Below are 20353 nucleotides of genomic sequence, written 5' to 3'. Positions count from 1 at the left end.
GAACTGTTTTCTCTCTGCCTACCCTGTTATATTTCTTTATCATTTTAAAGACCTGTCATGCCATGCCTAAACGTAAACTCAAGAGAATTGAAGCCATGAAGCCACAGGTCTGCTATAAAATTGGATTATGACGGTGATAAGGTTGGATTAAACAATCACAGGAAGAACACACTAGAAAATTTCATCTGTTGCCATGTAGGTGTACGTCTGAAAAATAATGGTGGGAGGTCAGTCTACCAGGAAGAAGTATTGGCTCCATCATTGACATTTTTCTGAAAGTGCTCTTTAAAAAAAACACTGTTTATGTTTTATGAAATATGCTTTGTGGTAAAGCTTACTCCAAACCATGCTTGATTTATTTTCCATCTTGTTTTTTCTTGAAGTAATGCTCTTTGTCAAGAGACTGGCTTCATTTAATTAATTCCAGCTGTAAGCATTTCCACAGTACAGTAGTCTGAATTGTCACGGCTGCCACAGTTACGCCTGTTTTAGATTTCATATTTTGTGGTTCATTAATACAAATTTTAGGTATGAATGGAAAGGGAGACAACTTTTTGTCCGGCGAAGCTGTTGGTTCTATCAGCTATTGCTGTAGGCCCACCTTTTTAACCTCCTCGATTAAAATATTGTATGAAGAATGAATTTACCCATTGTGAAATGGAACCATGTTATGTTTTAAATACCTGGTGAAATTGCTGCTTCATGGAACTGGCCAGGTGTTGTCCGTTCTGCTGAACCTGCACTTTATGTTTGAAACAAATGTGCGGAGACTCCCCACGTACAAAACTGTTGTTTCTCTGCATTTTTATTGGTTACTTTCTCTGGCAACTTCTGAGTGAGCACTGGAAACTGCAGTCTCATCTTTGGAATATGATTCAGTAACTTATCCTTTCAACAGACTTGCTTGTGAATGTAGATTCTGTGCAGGATGCCTGCCAAACCGAATGTGGACTTGTATACAGAATGCCAAAATTTGTGATGGAAACAATCTTGTCACCTGATGTCTATTAATTGAACATTTTACAGTATATTACACGGGTCTCGTAAGTAATGAAAACAGATTTTCACTCTGTTATGTAAAATGTTCAAAGTTAATGTACAGTGGCTGCATTGATAGGGCATTGTCCTCTATGGATAGGAAGTAAAGTTTGAAATCAGGCCGCAAGCAACATTTAGAACTGCGTCTTATTACTGCCAACTTTTCCTCTAATCCTTAATGGAGCACCGTTTAATTGAGTGCTGCATCTCCAAGGGCTGTGCTGGCAGTTTCAGTTCTCAGTTCACAGAGCAGGGCTCAGATATCAGTGCTTTATGTTATTCTGCCCTTCCATCTGAGAACAGAGGTGAGGCAGAATGAAATAGTGAGAACATCCAAAAACAAAAGGAAAGAATACAGAAATAAAAATAAATTTTTACATCAACGCATTTTTTTTTTTTAGCTTGTCTCTACCTTTTGGAACTAGGTTTTTACTGTGTTTCTGGCATTGACCTGTTGCCTGGAGACCTGGTTTGAATCGAACCCAGACTGAACATCCCTGTTGGGCCTTAGATCACGAGCCAGGTTTCTGCTGTAACTCAAGTGGATTACACAAGCCGAGAGTGTGTTTCTGCAGCAGGTATGCCAGGGAATTCTCAGCTTTCATAATATTTTAAATTACAGAAAGATAACAATATAATGAAAGTACATCTGCAGGTGCTGCCTGACCTGCTGAGAGTTTCCGGCATTTTCTCTCTTTATTTCCGGTTTCCAGCAATCCACAGGATTTTGCTTTATATATACAATGGTGGGCTTTGTCTTACAAAAGTAATGTATTTTTGGTTCTTTTTTGTTACTAGAGGTAAACTTAAATTTAAGTTTTCATATATTGCTTAGCTGTTTATCTAATGGCAGTCACTTAATACAAAGTTGGTTCATCTGATGTTACCTAACTAGTTGAGAAGGTTATTAATATGTTCGGTGATAGCTGAGAGGCTAGTAGCTGGTAACTATTAGTAGGTGCTTTGATTTGGAATGATGTCAATAGACATTAGTAGTTTCCGTACTGAAATATCAGCTTAATCAATAACATAGAAATTCATGCAATTGTGGTGGAGTAAAATTGATCACTGCATGCAATTGGCTGACAAAGTACTCATTGAAACTGGATCGTGTGATATCTCTCTCTGCATTTAGGAAGTTGGATACACTATGGTGATGTTAGTCATCTTGCAGTGCACTTTTGATACCATTGCAGCTGATGGAGACTGAGCCATGAATAGAAAGAAGCAGGCTGGCAGGTGCATACTTACCTTTGTCTTTTTTGGGGAGACACCGAGAGGTTCAACTCCAATGGAACAGGTTTCCAATCATTGGTTTGGGTGTGCTGATGGTTGTTTTGTGAAGAACTGTCTGCAAGCTATAAGTGTGTGGATGAGTTAATTCTGACCTGTGTCTGCATCGTGCTAGACTGAGTCTAGCATGGCAGTTCCAAATCCAAGAATAATTTTACACTATTTTCACCACAGTAGCAAAATCATAGTGACCAAAAAAATTGCAGGTGTTGAAACTAGACAACAAGTGTCCTGAGACTGGGATGAAAATACATTGTTGGAACAATGAACAGAGTTAGCAGGAGAAGGCTTAACTGCATTCAGTACCTTTAGCATCATTGAGGTCCTACAATTAACATCCTGGGGTCTACCATTAACAAGTAACTCAACTGGACTAGCTATCTAAAGGCCCTGACTACTAGGACAAGTCAGAGGGTGAGTATTCTTCTTCAAGTGGCTCTCCTCATAACCAGCCAAAGACACATGACTCAAATTGTGAGTTGGTGAAGTATAACAATATTACTGTTGCAAAGCAACAAGTATGGAAGTTCTCAGCCATAGCCGCAGGTAGCACTTGGTTTCTGTATGGCAGAGTTGATCTCCCTCGGCAAGAATTTTGCAACAGGGAAGATGTGAGGAGAAAGGAAAATCTATGTATGAGGAAAATGAGTTTTTGAAAGTGCTTAATTTTGTCACTTTAATTTTTTTTGTATAGTTTGATTGATATCCTTTTAATTGAAATGTTAGTTTTTTTTTACTAACTGTTCTGAACTGAAAAACTTTTGCCCCTCTGCATTGCATTTTGCAGGATATCCCAAATGGCAGCCTGTGCAACAGTAATGTAGCTTTACAATACGATGTAAATTTCCTTACGCTTATTTTGTTCCCAATCTTTAGGGTTAACACACAAAATGATCTAAGGCAGGTTGGACTGCTGTCTGCTCAACTGATAAGCTCTTTATGGTCACTAAGTGAGGAGTAAACATGAATGCTCATGTCATACTGCTCTAATACAGAACACCCATTACACAGACAGACTAATTATAGTGTTGCCCATTATTCTCACGTATCATTTGAAGCAAAGCAGAGGTCAAGCTTGTTCTGCTTGATCTATCACGGAGCAAAATACTTTATTGTTGTCAATATTACAAGCAAATTACTAGAGAGCACAATGAATAACTTTATTAATTAAAATCCTGCACTGTCAGCTTTTGATAATTACTGCGAATTATTACTGTATCCGAGTTATGTTTGAACTTTTTAACATTGTTAGTGTCACTGAAACAGTAAAGTCTAGATTAATGTACAGGCCGCTTTGCAGCAGTATTTCTAGTCACTGAAGCATGTAGTCAATATCTAATTTCTCTGGAGATACCAAAATATTGCACTTAGCAAAATTAGATGTTTTTTTAAAGAATTGTCTGTTTGTACGATACCACTGAAGGTCTTTTATTGTGAATAGTAGATTGTGTAGCATTGCTGTGGAACTCTGGTCCAGCTGATGTAGATACAGTATATATTGAGTCCTTGGTAGTAGGCATTTTGATTTTTCTGGGCTGTATAATGAAGTGAAAAGCCATCCTTTTTAAGTGAATTAAATCCAAGCACCCCAAAGTACTTGCAAGAGTAATTTCTCATGCATCCATTGATAAGACATCCACATGCTGACACTTTGTCGGAGAACATAGATTCATACTTCAATCATGGACATTCTTATAAGTATACAGTGCTTTTGGGAAGTCTGCCAATCTGTGAACTAATTAGAATTCTGACAGCTATGCTTATCAAATTCCAAAGCCAGGGTTAAAGTAGTGTGAGCTTTGTTCACGTTTGTTCTTTTTTTTCTAATCTACTTGTGCATCCAGCTCCGCCTCACTTTTACCTCTTCTGATCCCTCTTCTTTCTCTATTTATCAGACTGCTTGTCTGACATCAGGTACCGGATGAACAAAGTTTTCCTTGGACAAAATAATGGAAAGATCCAAGCCGTCACCTGTAGTCCCTGGTCACAAATTATGCTCCTGGATTATGTGCACACATCTCTGAACTCAGAATGTAATGCACAGTCTTGTGTCTTTGAGCCAGCAATGTTACCACAAGGTCACAGCTGAACACCTTAAAAAAAAATCCCCTCAACCTAATCGACACTGCTGGATTAGTATGTCAGGATAATAGACCTGATTGAGGATTAATGATGTGGGTGTTAGAACAAGTCAAGTTGGTATTTGTTTTCCAGTAGTTCGGTAATTTCTAGAGCCATGTGGTATCATTCTTAAGGTGAACGTTTGGGTGAAGTTGCTTCAGTGAGGAAAAAAAAATTAATGAATGCTCTTAGCCATTCCAAAACAGGGATTTGGTAATGAATTCTCATCGATTACTTAAGACAGAACTGAAATATGTTCAGTTTTTTTTTGCAGACTTAGTTTTTCCACAAGTCATCAGATGTGTCTTTTGGTAGTTCAGCTAAACAACAGTGATTTAAATGTTCAGGATAAAATGGATATAATTCCACAAAGTTAAAGCATGTGAAATGTGCTGAAATGGAATTACAACAATATAGTTATGATACTAGAGCCTGATTCTGTGTCCTTTTACCACTGTATTCATGTCAGATCATGCGACTCGATAATAAACCAAGGGATCGCATATTTAATGTTAGATTGCAGAAGCCTGTTTTGGTCTGTTTTGTTAGATCAGCAGTCAGGGTAAAGTTATATAACTTAAAAACTGGGCCCCTGCAAGTCTTCAGTAACAGTTGGCTTATAGTGCTTGTTTTCAGCAAGTTATCCACTATTTATTTTGAAAGGCTGCAGCCAAACTGAACGTAACAACTTGTGTGTTGGTTTTGCCATTCCTGCTTTACACTAGATGGCAGTTTTGCCTTTGCCTCAAACTTCTTACATGTGCAGTAAGGGAAAGGCCATCAGTGTTTAGTCTGTGTGCGGGGTCTCTGTACGGGTGATTCAGACCCTGTGGACTTCCTGGAACATGTGTTAGCAATTTAGAGGCAGACATTTATTTCTTTGTTTTACTGCTGGCTCTTTGAGAAAGTGTTGCTGCTGGATTATGAGCTGTCTGGATCATGTCAGAGGCCACAGGGATCAAGTTCATGTGACAGGCCAGACTGAGGAAGGATGAGGTTGGGGGGAGGTAAGGAAATTGACCCCTGCTTTTATTACACAAGTCACAGCCTGTCTGTGAACCAAGGCCAAAATCTTGGGCGTTCCAACTCCTGTACAGCTGAACAAACAAGACACTTGCCTGCTTGGGTTTTACACATTTCATCAACAGCAGTTAAATGAAAGGTTTCTCTATATTTTCCTCAAGTGATTTTTAATCCTTCATTCTTAATTCCCCTTCCTCAATCACGTTCTCTTAGCTCCATCCAGACGAAGTGACCTGGAAATCCTTGGCTACTGCATGCTACAGTGGCTGTGTGGGAAGCTGCCTTGGGAGCAGGACCTGAAGGACCCTGTGGCAGTCCAAAAAGCCAAAGTCAAGTATGAATTTTCTTCTGTTTCATGGTTTACTCTGGCTAGTTTGGGGGTGGTAGTGGTGGAGGGTGGGGGGATATCTTCAAAGCACATTAATTCCTCTAGACTATCACATTTCAACCCTCCTGCGTCCAAATATTCTTTTCATTCATAAAAATAACTAAATTATCATCATGAAGATAGTAATTTCAAAGTCCTTGCATATTTTTGATGGAACTATCCAAGAATTTCATAGTTATTTAGACTTGTGATGTCGTTTAGCCCTATTAAGCAGTAAATACAAATATAGATTCTTCATATAAATGGTTCCAGGATTCACTGGCTTTTTTATGTTCAAATGTACAGAATTATGTAAAAGTTTATTTAAGGGATAAATAAAGATTGTGTTCGTATTCCATATATGTGATATTTACATTTGGAAATATTACAAAACTTCTCCTTTGGTGTGTGGAAAAATATTGTGAAAGGTATGAACTGATTTAAAATATCGGAAACAGACATTTGGAAGTTAATTAATGGAGGCTGCATCCTGAAAGCAATTAAGTAAAATATGTTGTAAGTAGCAAAGAAACATCAGATTGTTTGACATAAATATAGCTGTCTGATAAAGATATGTAAGAAGGCCACTAAATCACAAGGAAATCAATGTATTAGTCTGTAGAATTGCAAAGATCTGAAGCTAGTCATGATGAAAAAGTGCAATGTGAAATAAGAAAAGGAAGCCATGTTGGAGATGAAGGTGATTGGTGAAGGAGGGAATAAAATAATGTTTTTGAAAGAAGGGAGTAAGGGAGAAGATTTTTCAGATCACCTATAGATGGGAAGTAACTCAGTCATTCTTGGATGAGAAGTCAAATTTATCATTATACTGTTATCAGCAATGTTAAAAATATATTGCAGTGTTAAACTGGGTGCATGTGCAAGAATTTATTTTGTCTTAAGTTTACCAAATCCATAGACAGCTGTTAAAGTACTTATAACAATATAGTACATGTGACGCATGAAGTCTTCTCATGTTTGCAAAACAGATAATTATTTTGACTAAACATTTAGAATATCACATAGTAGGAAATATCTAATATTCATGTTGAGATGAGAATTTGTGTCTTCAAATGTATGCTTTGCTTGTATCCTTAGCAAAAAAATGTACAGACTAATTATTTACAGGAAAAGAGTTAAAATTCAGATTTTAGCTTGGACACATTTTCTCAGCATGCTGAGTTTGTAGCTGACTTTTTTTTGTTATCAGAAAGAGTTCTGTAACTTATTAAGATGTTTTAATTCTTTTTCAGATTTATGGAAAATCTTCCTACCTCTGTACATCAGTGCTTTCCCTCCAGATGTGAAAGCAGTAAGTGTGTTTATGTACAATTACACTGGTGCACTTTTTAAGTATCAGAAATGTCAGCCTGCAATAGTTTTTCCCAGTCTGGACAGCAGTCAGCTTTCAAACAGCCAGTGAAGTGACTCACTAGGCAAAAGGATTTCCAGTATCCTCTGTTTATAACCTATTATCAGATATATCATATTATCTATTTGTGCAGCAAGTGGCACAATTAGCATTTTAAATGCAACTTTATTGATTTATTGTTTCAAAGTAAACATGCTAAATGGATTTTAGGTAAAAAGGATGACTTAATTAACTTGAATAGCTGCAGAGAATAAGGAATGTTATTTCCCCTTCATTAGAAGTTGACTGCAGAATTTAGAGCAACACACACAAAACGCTGGAGGAACTCAGCAGATCAGGCAGCATCTATGAAGGGAAATAAACAGTCGACATTTTGGATCAAGTCCTGATTAAGGGTCTTGACCCAAAACATTGACTGTTTATTTCCCTCCATAGATGCTGCCTGACTTGCTGAGTTCCTCCAGCATTTTGTGTGTGTTGCTCCAGATTCTAGCATCTGCAGAATCTCTTGTGTCTCTGTAGATCCTAGACAATATTATTGGCACTGAACCTTATCACTTGCTTGACAGAGGGCCCCCTGTACATAAACCCTAATACTAATCAAGAAAAGCCAGTTACAAGAGTTAAATCAAGAATCAAGAACAAAACCATTTACAAGAATTAAAAAAATCTACTTTTAAATCCATTTATTTTCCTCATATATCAAATGCTTGCAGTGAAGAGGACAATAATACTGGACAGGTAACCAATCTGACCTTCCTTAAGCACCTTAGGATACAAGGCAAGACTAACCCTATGTCAACTATTTCTTGTATGTTCTTTTTCTTTCATGTAGAGGAAGTGGTGCTCCCTGACGGGCAGACTAAGATCAAAAATTATCATTGTGGGAATCTTGTGGGAGAATCTACTTTCTATCATTTTACACATTTGCAGTATAATTCAGAGCAGCCTGTTTCGCTTCAGCACAGAGGATTACAAAAAAATCACATTATTTAAAAAATGTTGTTTATGATTTTGGACCATCTGTTGCTCACTGATAGGGATAATGCAGAAGTGATCTGGCTGTTGACGAGGTTGACTGGTTGTTAGATTAATTCTCCTCCCTGTATTATACTGGGATATCATTCTGAATCGTGCTCTACCAGCTGGAGTGGGATTTGAACCAATGATCTTTTGGCTCAGATTAAGTGTGGAACTACTGATCTAATGACGATACCTTGGTAGGAAAGGAACTTTTACCTAGAACTCTTTCCCAGAATATAGTTTTATACAATTGAATACATGACGTATAATAGACTGACTCTGATTAACCTTGGGAAGTCCATACTCGATCGATAAAGCTTTCTATAGTATTGTGAGCCATGCAAGTCTGCATGGTTCATTGGCTGAACTATTATTACCTTGATTGGTTCCATTGTTTTTGTTGTATGTCAGCTTTAGAAAAACACCACCAAACTTTAGAAGCCAAATTAAAGTGCTCTTTCTTTATTCTTCATTTTTCACTGCCAGATGGACTTGTTCCCGGAGAATGTTTTAAGGCATTTATATATACCAATGCTGACACACATTCTGTTATTTTTTTACCACTCTTTAAAGCAAAGCATGATACCTGCTTCTTCTCTGCTCCAATATTGCATTTTTTGTTCTGATCACCTTCATTTATCAGTGCAGGCTTTTTATTTAAAAGTGTCTTAAATTTTAACAATATTCTGCTTAGCCTGCACTTTTTCTCCCCGGATTCAAACAAGACATAATGGAAAGCAAATAGCGAAACACCCATTACTCAAGTTTCAGACCCATTTTTGTACTTCTAGGAAGACTTGTGAAGGGTTTCGAGTGCTACAAAAACTGTAGTAGCCATGTCAATAATAGGTGGGCATGAAAATCTCTTCTGTAGGATCAAAAGACCAATAGCTACACTGCCTGCTTATGTTTTCACCATGTCCCTGCGAGAACAGAGCGTTTCACATCTGCATAAAATAAGACATCCCAGAAAATTGCAAAAAAATGCAGGAAGCCGAAGTCTTGCAAGGAGAGGATGACAATGGAGGCTTCCAACATTAATTCCTATCGGCATCAACAACTGTTTAGTATTCACAGCAAAAGATTTGGAGAACTAATAAGCACATCGAATACTGCACCAAAGCTGTTGTCAGGCAGTGTTCCTGGGCTTCTTTCTGATGTTAGATCAAAATTTGCACTGCCCACAGCCTACTGGTACATTCCGCTGTTGTCTTATTTATTCGTTTCTGGGATAGTAACACCAGCAAATAATTTCTCGGGAAGATGGTGGTGGGTCATACAGTGGTTAGATAGATATAGATAGATATTTATTTATTAGTCACATGTACATTGAAACACACAGTGAAATGTGTCTTTTTGCATTACTGAGAATGTGCTGGGGGCAGCCCGCAAGTGTCGCCACTCTTCCGGTGCCAACAAAGCGTGCCCACAGCTCCTAACATGTACATCTTTGGAATGTGGGAGGAAGCCCATGCAGACACTGGGAGAACGTACAAACTCTTTACAGACAGCAGCGGAATTGAACCCTGGTCACTGGTGCTGTAACCAGCAGCCAGAGTTACGGGCCATTCCTCCAGAGTTGTGTGTTTGAATCCTACCACAGGAGCTCAGAATTTAAATTCAAGTAAACTAATTGACTGTAGTAAGACCCATCTGATTAACTATTGTCCTTCATGGAGAGAAACCTGTCCTCCTTACCTTGTCTGGCTCAACAGCACAGTACAGGCCCTTCAGCCCACGACGTTGTGCTGACCTACATAAACCCACTCCACGATCAATCTAATCCTTCCCTCCTACACACCCCATAACCCTCTATTTTTCTTACCTCCATATGCCTATCTAAGAGTCTTTTAAATGTCCCTATTGTATCAGCCTCTACCACTGCCCCTGGCAGTGTGTTTCAGGCACCCATCATTCTCTGTGTGGGGGAGAAACAAAAATACCTCTGATATCTCCCCTAAAATTTCCTCCACTTACCTCACCTCAAATATGATTCTGGACCCAATATTGTGGCTGACTATTTACTGAGGCCTCAGCTTGGGAATAATTCAGTGTGGACAGTAAATGCCAGCATTGCCAGCAATGTCTATGCCCTATGAAAAAAAATGAAAGAGAGCTCTCTGTGATGAAGTTGCTCCCACAGTGCTGTTGGGTTAAGAAGTCCAAGATTTAGACACAGCCAGTGAGGAAGGAATGGCAGTACATTTCCAGTTGAGAATAGCATGGGCATTCCAGGGGACCTTGTAATTGGTAGTGTCCGTGTGCATCTGTGGCCTCATCTTTCTGCACAATGATGGTTGTGGGTTTGGGGAGGTGTTGTTGAAGTAGTCTTGCTGGGTTGTTGCAGTGCACTTTGTGGATGGTATATTCTGTAGTGGATGATGCAGAGCATAAGTATTTATGGTAGACCTTTGGGTGCTGGTCAAGTGGACTGCTTCATCCTGGATTGGGTTGAGCTTCTTAACAATTATTGGACATGAACTTGAGATTCTATCACACTCCTGACTTGTATCCAATAGATGTGGATAGGTTTGAGGAGTTGTGGGGGTAAGTTGGTCTCCGCTGCATCAGTGGACAACACCGATCAGACTGATGGTTTATGAACAATAACGAGGCCATGCTACTGTCCTGTACCCACAGGATCTATGTGCTGATCCTAACCTCCGCCAGATTTCCATGTGATAGGCTGAAAGATGATGTAACAGCAGATGTAAGTGCCTTTTTGGTGACCTGTAGACCGCCACTTGGAGAAAAATGGCTAAGCATGCAAGATCGCACATTTCAAAACTTCTGGTCTGAGAAAAAAATGCCCCCTCCATCTAAGGAACATGTAAATAATGAATAGGGTATGATATGTGGAGAATAGGGAGAGCTTCACCAACCCTTCCTTTGCTGTTATTCTTAATAGTCATGATAATTATTGAATCTGTTCAGTATTTCTTTATTCCAAAATATTTTCATGTAGGGGTATCCACAGGTCCCACTTCAAATCTCTTTTGAAAAGGGGCAGATCCCATTGAAATCCATTGACTGGTTTTGTTTTGGGATCGATGAGTCAGGCTGCAGTCAGTGAGAGGCAGGCATGCCTGCCTGAATGTGGCCACCTTCCAGGAGTGCAGCAGATTGGTAGTGGGTGAAGTCGCTGCCACATCCTCAGCCGAGCGCCTCAGCAATCCCGGTTGTCTGTAAGGGAACTGACTGCTGGAGTGTTGCAACACCTTCAAAGCCACTCTGAGCACAGGTATGCAGAGTCATCATGCGGCAAGGAGCAGACTGAGCACCTGTATATACTGGGTGGTGTCTGCCTATGCCACCGTGGAAGCGGAGACGTTGGCCATTGGAGGCTACGTCACCGCAACCACCACAGAAAGGATGTGTTCCGGGCTTTGTGTAAAGCACTGCCCAAGGATGGTGCTGAACTCCACTTCTGCGTGCATGTGGCGTCGAGAGGGTTTGCCAGCACACAAAGCCATCAGCCAGCAAAGTCTGGACTTCTGTCACCCCAGCCTTACCTGCAGCCCACTTGTGCCCAATGACTCGCTATGTGCAAATCACCACATGTAGATCCTGCCCCTGAGTTATGCGGCACAGAATGTGCAGTGACGGTATTTAGGCTGGTGGCTGCAGGTGTCAGACGGCCTGCCAGTGTGCCTTCAGTGATGCTCTCCTGTTGAACTGCTGCCTGCCCAGGTTGGACTGCCAGCAGGAGAAGAGCAAGTGAGGGGAGTGCAGGAGAAAAAGAAAGTTATCATCTGGAACTTGTAAATCAGCAGAGATTGTGGAATGAGGGGGAGATGGACCATAGTTTTTGATAGCTTCAGACTCTGCTGGGCTCAGCTACTCCAATTGTAGCCAGCAATCTCCCTTCCCATGGTGAAGATGGCATTGCCGTCATGTGCCCCCCACACCCCCCTTGAGATTTGTTGGTACCGATTATGTCTTGTATTTTTTTTCCTGCAAGAGGAAACAAAGTATTGTGTCTCGGGGTGTGTTTGTCATGGTTGAATAGCTGGCAGTGTGAAAGCTGTAAGATTGTGGTTGTGAAGCTCAAATTAGTGATAGGCGTGTGGGACCTGCAGGGTCATAATGAAGGTTAGGTCCTAAATAACACAGGTTGTTGGTGGGTGAACAATGGGAGTCGGCAGAAGGTATCTGAAGATGCATTAATTCGCCTTGACTCACCCTGTGAGATCATTGAGCTGCTTGCCGTGCTGCATCCATATCCTCGGCACTCCACTCCTGGTATTGACTTCGACAGTTAGCTTTTCCCACAGCTGGTTTGCTGTAGGGCTGTAGGGCTTCCTGTGGGGAGAGAGCCTCTCTCCTACTCTCCACCAGTCGCCAGCGGTCTGCATCTCATGCAGCAAACTGGGAATGATGGCCATCACCCCTTACAGCCACAGAGCACGACTTCAACCCACTTCTACCCGTGCTGGATTTAATTGGTGCCTATCAGGTCCAAGCCATTCACAAAAAATAGGGCCCAGGGTGATGCGTTACGACTGTACAGTTTGCACAGCTGACATTGAGTAGACAGCATGAATTTACTGACTGCCTGAACCAGGTTAAAGGGTGCATATTAATTGTGCAGAGCGACTCCACTGCACAATTTCCAGTTTCACTCCCATTGCGTCCAACAAGAAAATTGGAAGCGAATTACAAAGATCGGTTAGCAGATATCTAAAATAAAGCCTTAATAAATGAGTGCCAAGTTGTTAGCAGCAGACACTCAGACTGTAAAACAGAGGTCTTCTGTTCAATTTTTGGAACAGTCACAGTCAAACGATTTTTAAGGATTTCAATGTTTTTTTGGAGTGTTGATTACAGCTGTAGAAGAGGTGCAAGCCCCCAGTCCCATCTTCCAGGTGGGCGTGACCTCTTAGGTATATTTGAGTGAACAGGAATCTTCTGCATTAACTCCTTGGTTGACTCTCCAGTAATCTTTCAGGTGGGAAATCCATTTTGGGTTATTGCCAGCCTCCAAGATCCCATGTCCTAAATCACATGCTCCTGCTTGGTGTTGCTTTTTCTGACGGCAGCATAACTTCATTCAACTACTGAACAGTATTTGCAATTTAACACATCATTGACAAAGGCATTGATTTGCAACAAGTCTGCAGCTTAGAAATGGTCTATTCATCCTAACTAATCAGTACTAGCATTTTTGTTGCATTCAAGACACTTTCCACCCCACCTTGGTAACCCTGTGAGCATATTCTTCTATTTCTCTCTCATTCATGTGCTTGCCTAATTTTACCCAAGGAATAGTTCATCTCGGTCCTCTCTGGAGTCAAAAGTAGGTGGTGCTTTGTGAAGTTGATTCTGGGCACAGTGCTGAGGACGAAGCGGTGTTCCATTATTTGGATTGGTTATGTTTGTTGTCAGATCTTGTGATTGTCAGAGCAGCTTTCATTGAAATATTCCCCAGCTAAGAATGGTAATTCTCTGAGCTGTTCTGGAACACATGGCTTCCATTTAAAAACAAGATATCAAATACTCAAATTGTGAGAGTTATGGTCAAGGAGCAGGCCAGTGCCAGGATGTCCATTAGGCAGACCCTGACAGACTTTGCCCTGCAGCTGCCCTTTCATTTATTACCCAGGGCTCGTAGGCTCTTGGAGTGGTGCCGGGGTTGTAGACTAGACCCAAATGTGGACTGAGGTTTTACTCAATGTTAGCCATTCTGCAAGAGACCAGCTGGAGGGCTGCCTTTTCTCCCACAGAAACTGGTTTTATTGGTACTTTGCAGAGCTATTGTTGAATCCCATTAGATGTATTGTCTAATAAATATAGATTTTATAGATCACTTGTGTGAGCACAAGAGGTAATCAAGGGATGAATTTGGGTTTTAAAAAAAGTCCTTCTCCAGTGAAAATCTAACTCCACCTGATCCACTCGTTCATGCACGATATATACCATGCTGTAAAATGGTTAAAACATTTAGTTGTGTGTGTGTTGACCAATCTATGGGCAACACCAGTAGTGCCCTTTGGTCCAGATATATTGCTGAAAATGTTATAACTTGCTTTGTTGAATTGCTAAAAATTGCAAGTAATTGCCTTTGGAATGCAAAAATTGTGAAAAATAGCATTGTTAAAAGTATAGAAGACAGAATAAGGCCACATAGATTGATAATAGTGATAACATCATTTTGTTCAAGGATTATGGTCATTACTGGCCCTGAGGTGCTCATTACCATCCCTTGCTTCACTTGATCTGGTAATGAGTACCTCAGGGCCAGTTATGCCCGCACAAGATGATGATATTGCTATATTATTGTTAAAGAGAAACTCTATTTTAATTATAATCACAGTGAGCTGAAAGGTCACTTACTATTATGTTCCATTTTTTTTTGTGTCCGGCTGAGAAATGCCCACAATGGCAGAGGCACGGACAAGAAACACAGATGCAAAATAAGTTGTGGCCCCAATATAAATAGCACTGAATGCTTTGTTATCTAACATAATGGATTTCTGAAAGCACTTGCTATGGTCAGCAGAAAGATTCACTTGCAGGCTATTGCTGTACAGGGCATAGCCAATCAAACATATGAAGAAACTGTTGCAAAATAAATTGATTATGGAAAGCACTTTAACTTCTGATGTAGATAAAGAATACAAATTTGCAGCAGCATTGAATTAATAGAACCAAGATTTTTATGTGCTGTGTGGGTCTTTCCTGAAAGATTTTTGCATGTTTCTATTTTTCAGATTTATGATGGTGTGGATTTTCAGCTCTGACATTTGGCAGCATCAGGTCCAGGCCACTTGCAAATCCCTTGCCCACAATTTAGAATATACAGGCAGAACAGAGTCATGATTTCTGTAAATTGGAGGCAGGTGCAAAGATTTAGGAGCCCTGTCCCTTGTTATTTTCACCCCTGTGATCAATTATGTGTATGTTTAATATCTTTGTTACTGCACTGAATCTGATGTTATGCCGCAGTCTCAAGCTGCCTGGTCTTATTTATTTAATTCTCTAAAGTGTAGAGGATCCCTTTTGCCTTGCATCACTAAATATGGTAAGGTTACTAGCATTTTGTGTCTTCAACATCAATGTCAATGCTGCTTTAAGCATTCCAGTGTCTGAAATACTCTTGATGATAATGACAAAATGAAGTAAAGCTATGTGATAGAAAATATCCTGGTGCTTCAGTCTAACAGTAAAATTTACTATCAGAATAAAAATATCATTTGAATTATTATGTGTAAATATATAATCAGCTGTTTCAGTCTGAGTGCTAGATCATTGTCTGATTTGTATCCTTAAATGGTCTTGTAGGGGAAATTGTCAATTATCTGTCTTATGTGAGTACTCTGAAGTATGAAGAAAGGCCACAATATCAGAAACTGCACAACATCCTGTTAAATCGTCAGGAAGCCAGCCGATCTAAATGTGTGGATCTCAGTGGAATAGAGCGTATGGATTCCTGCCTTTTGTCTGTTCCTGAAAATAGTAAGAGAATAAAGGAAGTTCTCCCGTCACGAAATGTAAGCACATATATTTTATTTAAATTTCCTGAACTGGTATATTGTTTTCTATGATAGATGTTTTCTGGTACATTTTGTCATGGATTATATAAATAATTTATAAAGCAGATGATGTAACACATGATCTTACTGCGTCATGTAGTATCAGGCTAAGGATAATTTTCTATAATGATGGCACAAATATTTAATTCTTACTCTTAGTGAGACCCATAAGCAGACACTGGAAGGGAAGACGGGCAGTATAACAAGTTTCTAAGAGAATTTGTCATAATAGACAATTTGACAAGGATTGGGAATGAATTTTTTGCCTTAATCAATGAGTGGCATGGGGCATCTAAAGAAGATGAGCCTTGAAATGACATCGTAGATTACTAATGTGAGGACCATTAACATATTCATTTGTAATTCCTTTCTCTGCTATTTTAGCCATGGAGTTAACACATTTATTTTAAACTTGCATAGTGCTTCTAAAATAGAGATAAAACGCAAAGCTTCTCAAGTAATAGAACAGTATTTGAGGGAGGTAATTAAAGAGTTAGATTTTGAATGAGCTTCAAGGGTAGTTGTATTTGACGTTTATTCCTGTGGAAAATATTACTCTGTGCAGTCTCAGTGGTATTTATACAATAGGTATTTCACCAATTTTAAACAAGAAATTTCGTTATGGAGATAATTTTGATTAACACTAGTTAAAAAGAATTCTAATTGGAAATTATTTGTGTTTTCTGTCAATTCCTGTCCTTTAACAAAATGTTTATTTGGTGCATGTTGATGCTTTCACAGGAAGGAGCTGAATGTAAATGGTGCACAGATATAATCAGTCACTCACTCACTCTTGTTTATACTCTAATTTAGTGACTCGTTTTTCCTTATTCCCTCATTCTCATTTATCTTCATACATGTATTTAAAACAAGGAATGTTAATTTTAAAATTGTAGTGTTACTTAATCAGGAACTAGTGTAAGGTAGCCTGTACAAAGATGATGGGTGAGTTAGGAAATGGGTAGCAGATTTTTATTTGATCTCAGTTAATGGAGGGTAGAATGAAAGAAGTTGTCCAGAACTGCTTTCAACTGGTCAAGTATAAAAGGTAACAAGGTCAAGAATGAGTGTTGCAGCAGCAAATGAACTGAGGCAGGAGCAAAGGTGACCAATGCTACAGAAAGATGTGGTTTTAGTGGTGGCACATACTTGTGGTTCAAATAAGTTACCAAGGTTTAGAATAGTCTGTGTCAGTTTTGCACAGAGGGATGAAAACGGCTTTACTTTTCCCAAAATTTAGATGGAGAAGATTCCTGTTCATGCATTATGGATGTTAGGCAAGCAGCTTGACAAGGGACAATGGAAGACCAAAAGATGACCGTGTGGTCAGGCTGTGGATGATGTTGCCAAGTGACAGTAGCTGATGAAAAATGGGAGGAGGCAAGGATAGAACCTCAGGAACACAAAGGTGGTGCACATCCCAGGAAGGGAAGGTAATTCTCTGGCATTAACCATTGAGGAACATCAGAGAATTACCAGGCGAGTGTGTCCTACTTGTCCAGACAACGATGGAGAGGTGCTGGAGGATTGTGTGGTCATCAGTGTGAAAGACTGAGGAAGGATACAGCAGGGTGCAGAGGAATATATTTGGCACAGTTCTAGAGAATGTCATGGCTTATTTTGATGTGGTGAAACAGAAACTTGATTGGTTGGCAATCAGAGTCACAAGAAAAATTGGCACAAATTTAGGAGGTTTCAGCCCATCCAGGGATTTTGGAGAGGAAAAGGACATTGAATTTTGAATTGTAGATCTGCATTAAAGAAAATTAATAAGCAATGGTCCAAAACATATTGGCTTTTTCCTGACTTTCACACCTGCACTGGAGCATGGAACTGGAGATGTCAACAGATTTGACCACCTGCTTGTCACTGGTCTCAGCACTGAGTCCTGGGATGGAGCTCAGTTGGTTAAATCAAGGGTACATGGAGCCTTTTTAAAAAGAAAAAAAATTGATCCCAGAAATTTAAAAATGAAATTTCAAATATATGTTTGGGGGACCAAATGAAAATGTCTGCAGCAAGCAAAACTTGTTAAACTCTAAAGAATAAAGACAGAATGCCCTTCTGAGATAAAGCTGTGGTTTTATAACAAAAGTAGAAATAACATAATTGGGCATTTTAAATTTGCTTTCAATAATTGATTTTACCATTGAATATATGATAGTGGTTGAAAAGGACCATAGATTGCATATACAGTAACTTAAAGGAAATTTACCTTTGTTTTTGAAAAATAGAGTGTTGGGTGCTCTCTGATTCCTCCAGAAATGTATGTAGTGTGGAATTGGACATGGATCAGAGAGGTTTCAAATTTGATTCCAGTGAAAAATTGAGTGAGGATTCTTTCCTAGCCCATAATGCACGTTGTAATGTGTTTATTTAAAGGCATAAAGTGAAGAAAGGGTCAGGTTGAGCTGAGACCATGGTTTCCTTGCTGGCATTCACTATATAGGTTCCCAGTAAGTGTTAGATGCCAGAAGTCTTATACCAGCCTTTCAAGCAATGAAATTATAATTTGGAATGCAATGGAAAGATTTTTTTTTAAGAAAACCACTCAGTTAGTGAATCAACGAACACCAAAAGAATTAAGACTAAACATAGGCTATGTCTGATTTTGTTTTCCTTTCAGCTTATAAAGTTGATGTCTAATATTAGAAAATATCAAAAGCACAGACCTAGCAATTGAAGGCCAGTTAATCAGATAGTTACAGCAGCGAAGACATTGGGATCTGCTGCACATTGATCAATTTGGAGCATTTATAGTGACAAAGAAAAGTAATTCCCAGCCAACATGTGTTAAAAATAGTTGTACCTAATAAGCATAATGTGTTAAAAATAGTTGTACCTAATAAGCATATTAGAATTATTTAAGAATCTAACCGAAATGCTGGACAAGGGCAATGTGGTTGATGTATACGTTTAGATTTTCAGCATCTGTTTGACAAAGTGCCTCAAAAGAAACTAATATACAAAAGAATACTCTGGGGATAAAGGGGGATGTTGTAAATTAGATAGTAAAGAAACAAAGGGTAATGATCAATGGGACTGGTTCTAATTGGATAGCTATGACTGGCTGACTAACTCAAATCAGTTTTAGGCCCTCTCCTGTTAACAGTATTCACGATTTATAAATGATCTTGATGAAAGAATTAAAATTAGAATATACAAGTTTGCAGTTGATAGCCAGGCATGAGGAAGAGCAGAATAGGCAAACATAAGGGATACAGAAAATCTCAGCATGATTTAGGAATTAGCCAGATAAAGTACAGATGGTGTCCAGCAGTGTTGAATAAAGTGAATCAGAAAGTACAGTTGTAATAATTAATCAAAAGTTAAAAGCATGATCACATTGTGGAACAAAGGAACTAAATGATAAGAATTCTGAAACTATCAAAAATCAATTCCAGCTGTAGATCATTGACTGGTACAGGGTTTAAAAACTGAACGATTCAATAGGGAAGTACTGTGATTTTAGATCATCAGTGGAGAGGGAGATGGGTTTTAGTTACACTGCCTTTAATAGTCACTTAAGTATGCCCAGATAGGATTGCAGAGAGCTAAGTGTGCTCAGTGATATTTTTCATATCCCTACTTTCTTGCAGTAGTATTGTTTCAGTACTGATCAGTACTGCGTGAATGGGTTATTGTCATGATAACATAAGATTTAAAGTTGAGCTTTTCTTGAAATTACCTACTTGAAGCAAGACAAGTTGGTAATTTCAAGACAGTGGATGCCTGATTAAGCAATTCTGCTGATCAAAACCAGCACTTGGACCTTTGAAACTTCACATACTTCATACTTGTATTTTAGCTTGGTTCTGTATCCACCTGCACTTGTCCACCTTCACACTGCTGAAATTCCAGAATGCCAAGGTCATCTTTAAGGAAGTTTTAACGTTTAAGCATGTTCATTTTCATTCTAAAGCGATGTGAAAAACACTTTTGTGGACTTTAGACATTCTCATGCTTCTAAATGATCAGTCGGTAAGATGCAAACAAATGTGGCCAAAAGGTTAGTGGATATACGTTATTAAAATCATATCTGCATAGATGGTACTGAATTAATTGAGTTTTGTTGCTGTCATAAGTAAAGGTTTAAAATATCCATATAGTCATGAACAAGCTTATTGGTAGACAATCCTTAGCTCACAGTTGACAAGAAATATTGACATCTGCAGACCAATATAGTTATTATTTTATACCAATGACACAGAAATTACCTGTCGAGAGAGGATGCTAATGGATGGCTGGTAGTACATGTGCAATTTTCATGATCTTTTGAGAAATAACATACTAATTAAGTATCTGTTATCATCGTTGTTGGATCTGATCTGTTTTCTCGTCAAAGGACAAAGCAGGAACTTATACTGTAAGGCAGGTCTTCCTATGGTTGAATTAGTAATGCTTGTGTAAGTTTGTCATCAATTTGCGTCTGACTCCAGTTATATAGAGCCCTAATGAGACTACAATTGCAATATTTGCACACAGACCCAGCTTCCCTACCTAAGGAAAGGTAGACTTTTGATGGAAGGAGTGCCATGAAGTTTTACCAGATTGATTTTTGGGGAAGGAGATCAAGCAGACTAA

General features: G+C 39.1%; 1 protein-coding gene across 1 annotated transcript in view; it reads left to right on the top strand.

The window, feature by feature from the left end:
* LOC127567997 (serine/threonine-protein kinase VRK1-like) overlaps positions 1-20353 on the top strand; it is a 61500-nt gene that overhangs the window by 28157 nt on the left and 12990 nt on the right. Inside the window, exons 9-11 of the mRNA XM_052011242.1 lie at positions 5689-5809; positions 7096-7154; positions 15519-15727. Of these exons, the coding sequence (XP_051867202.1) occupies positions 5689-5809; positions 7096-7154; positions 15519-15727 (389 nt within the window). The remainder of the gene's footprint in view (positions 1-5688; positions 5810-7095; positions 7155-15518; positions 15728-20353) is intronic.

The sequence above is a fragment of the Pristis pectinata genome, chromosome 3 (assembly GCF_009764475.1).
Source record: "Pristis pectinata isolate sPriPec2 chromosome 3, sPriPec2.1.pri, whole genome shotgun sequence".
Classification (NCBI taxonomy): domain Eukaryota; kingdom Metazoa; phylum Chordata; class Chondrichthyes; order Rhinopristiformes; family Pristidae; genus Pristis; species Pristis pectinata.
The sequence above is the reverse complement of the archived record's forward strand: the minus strand, read 5'-3'. Positions and strand labels throughout refer to the sequence as shown.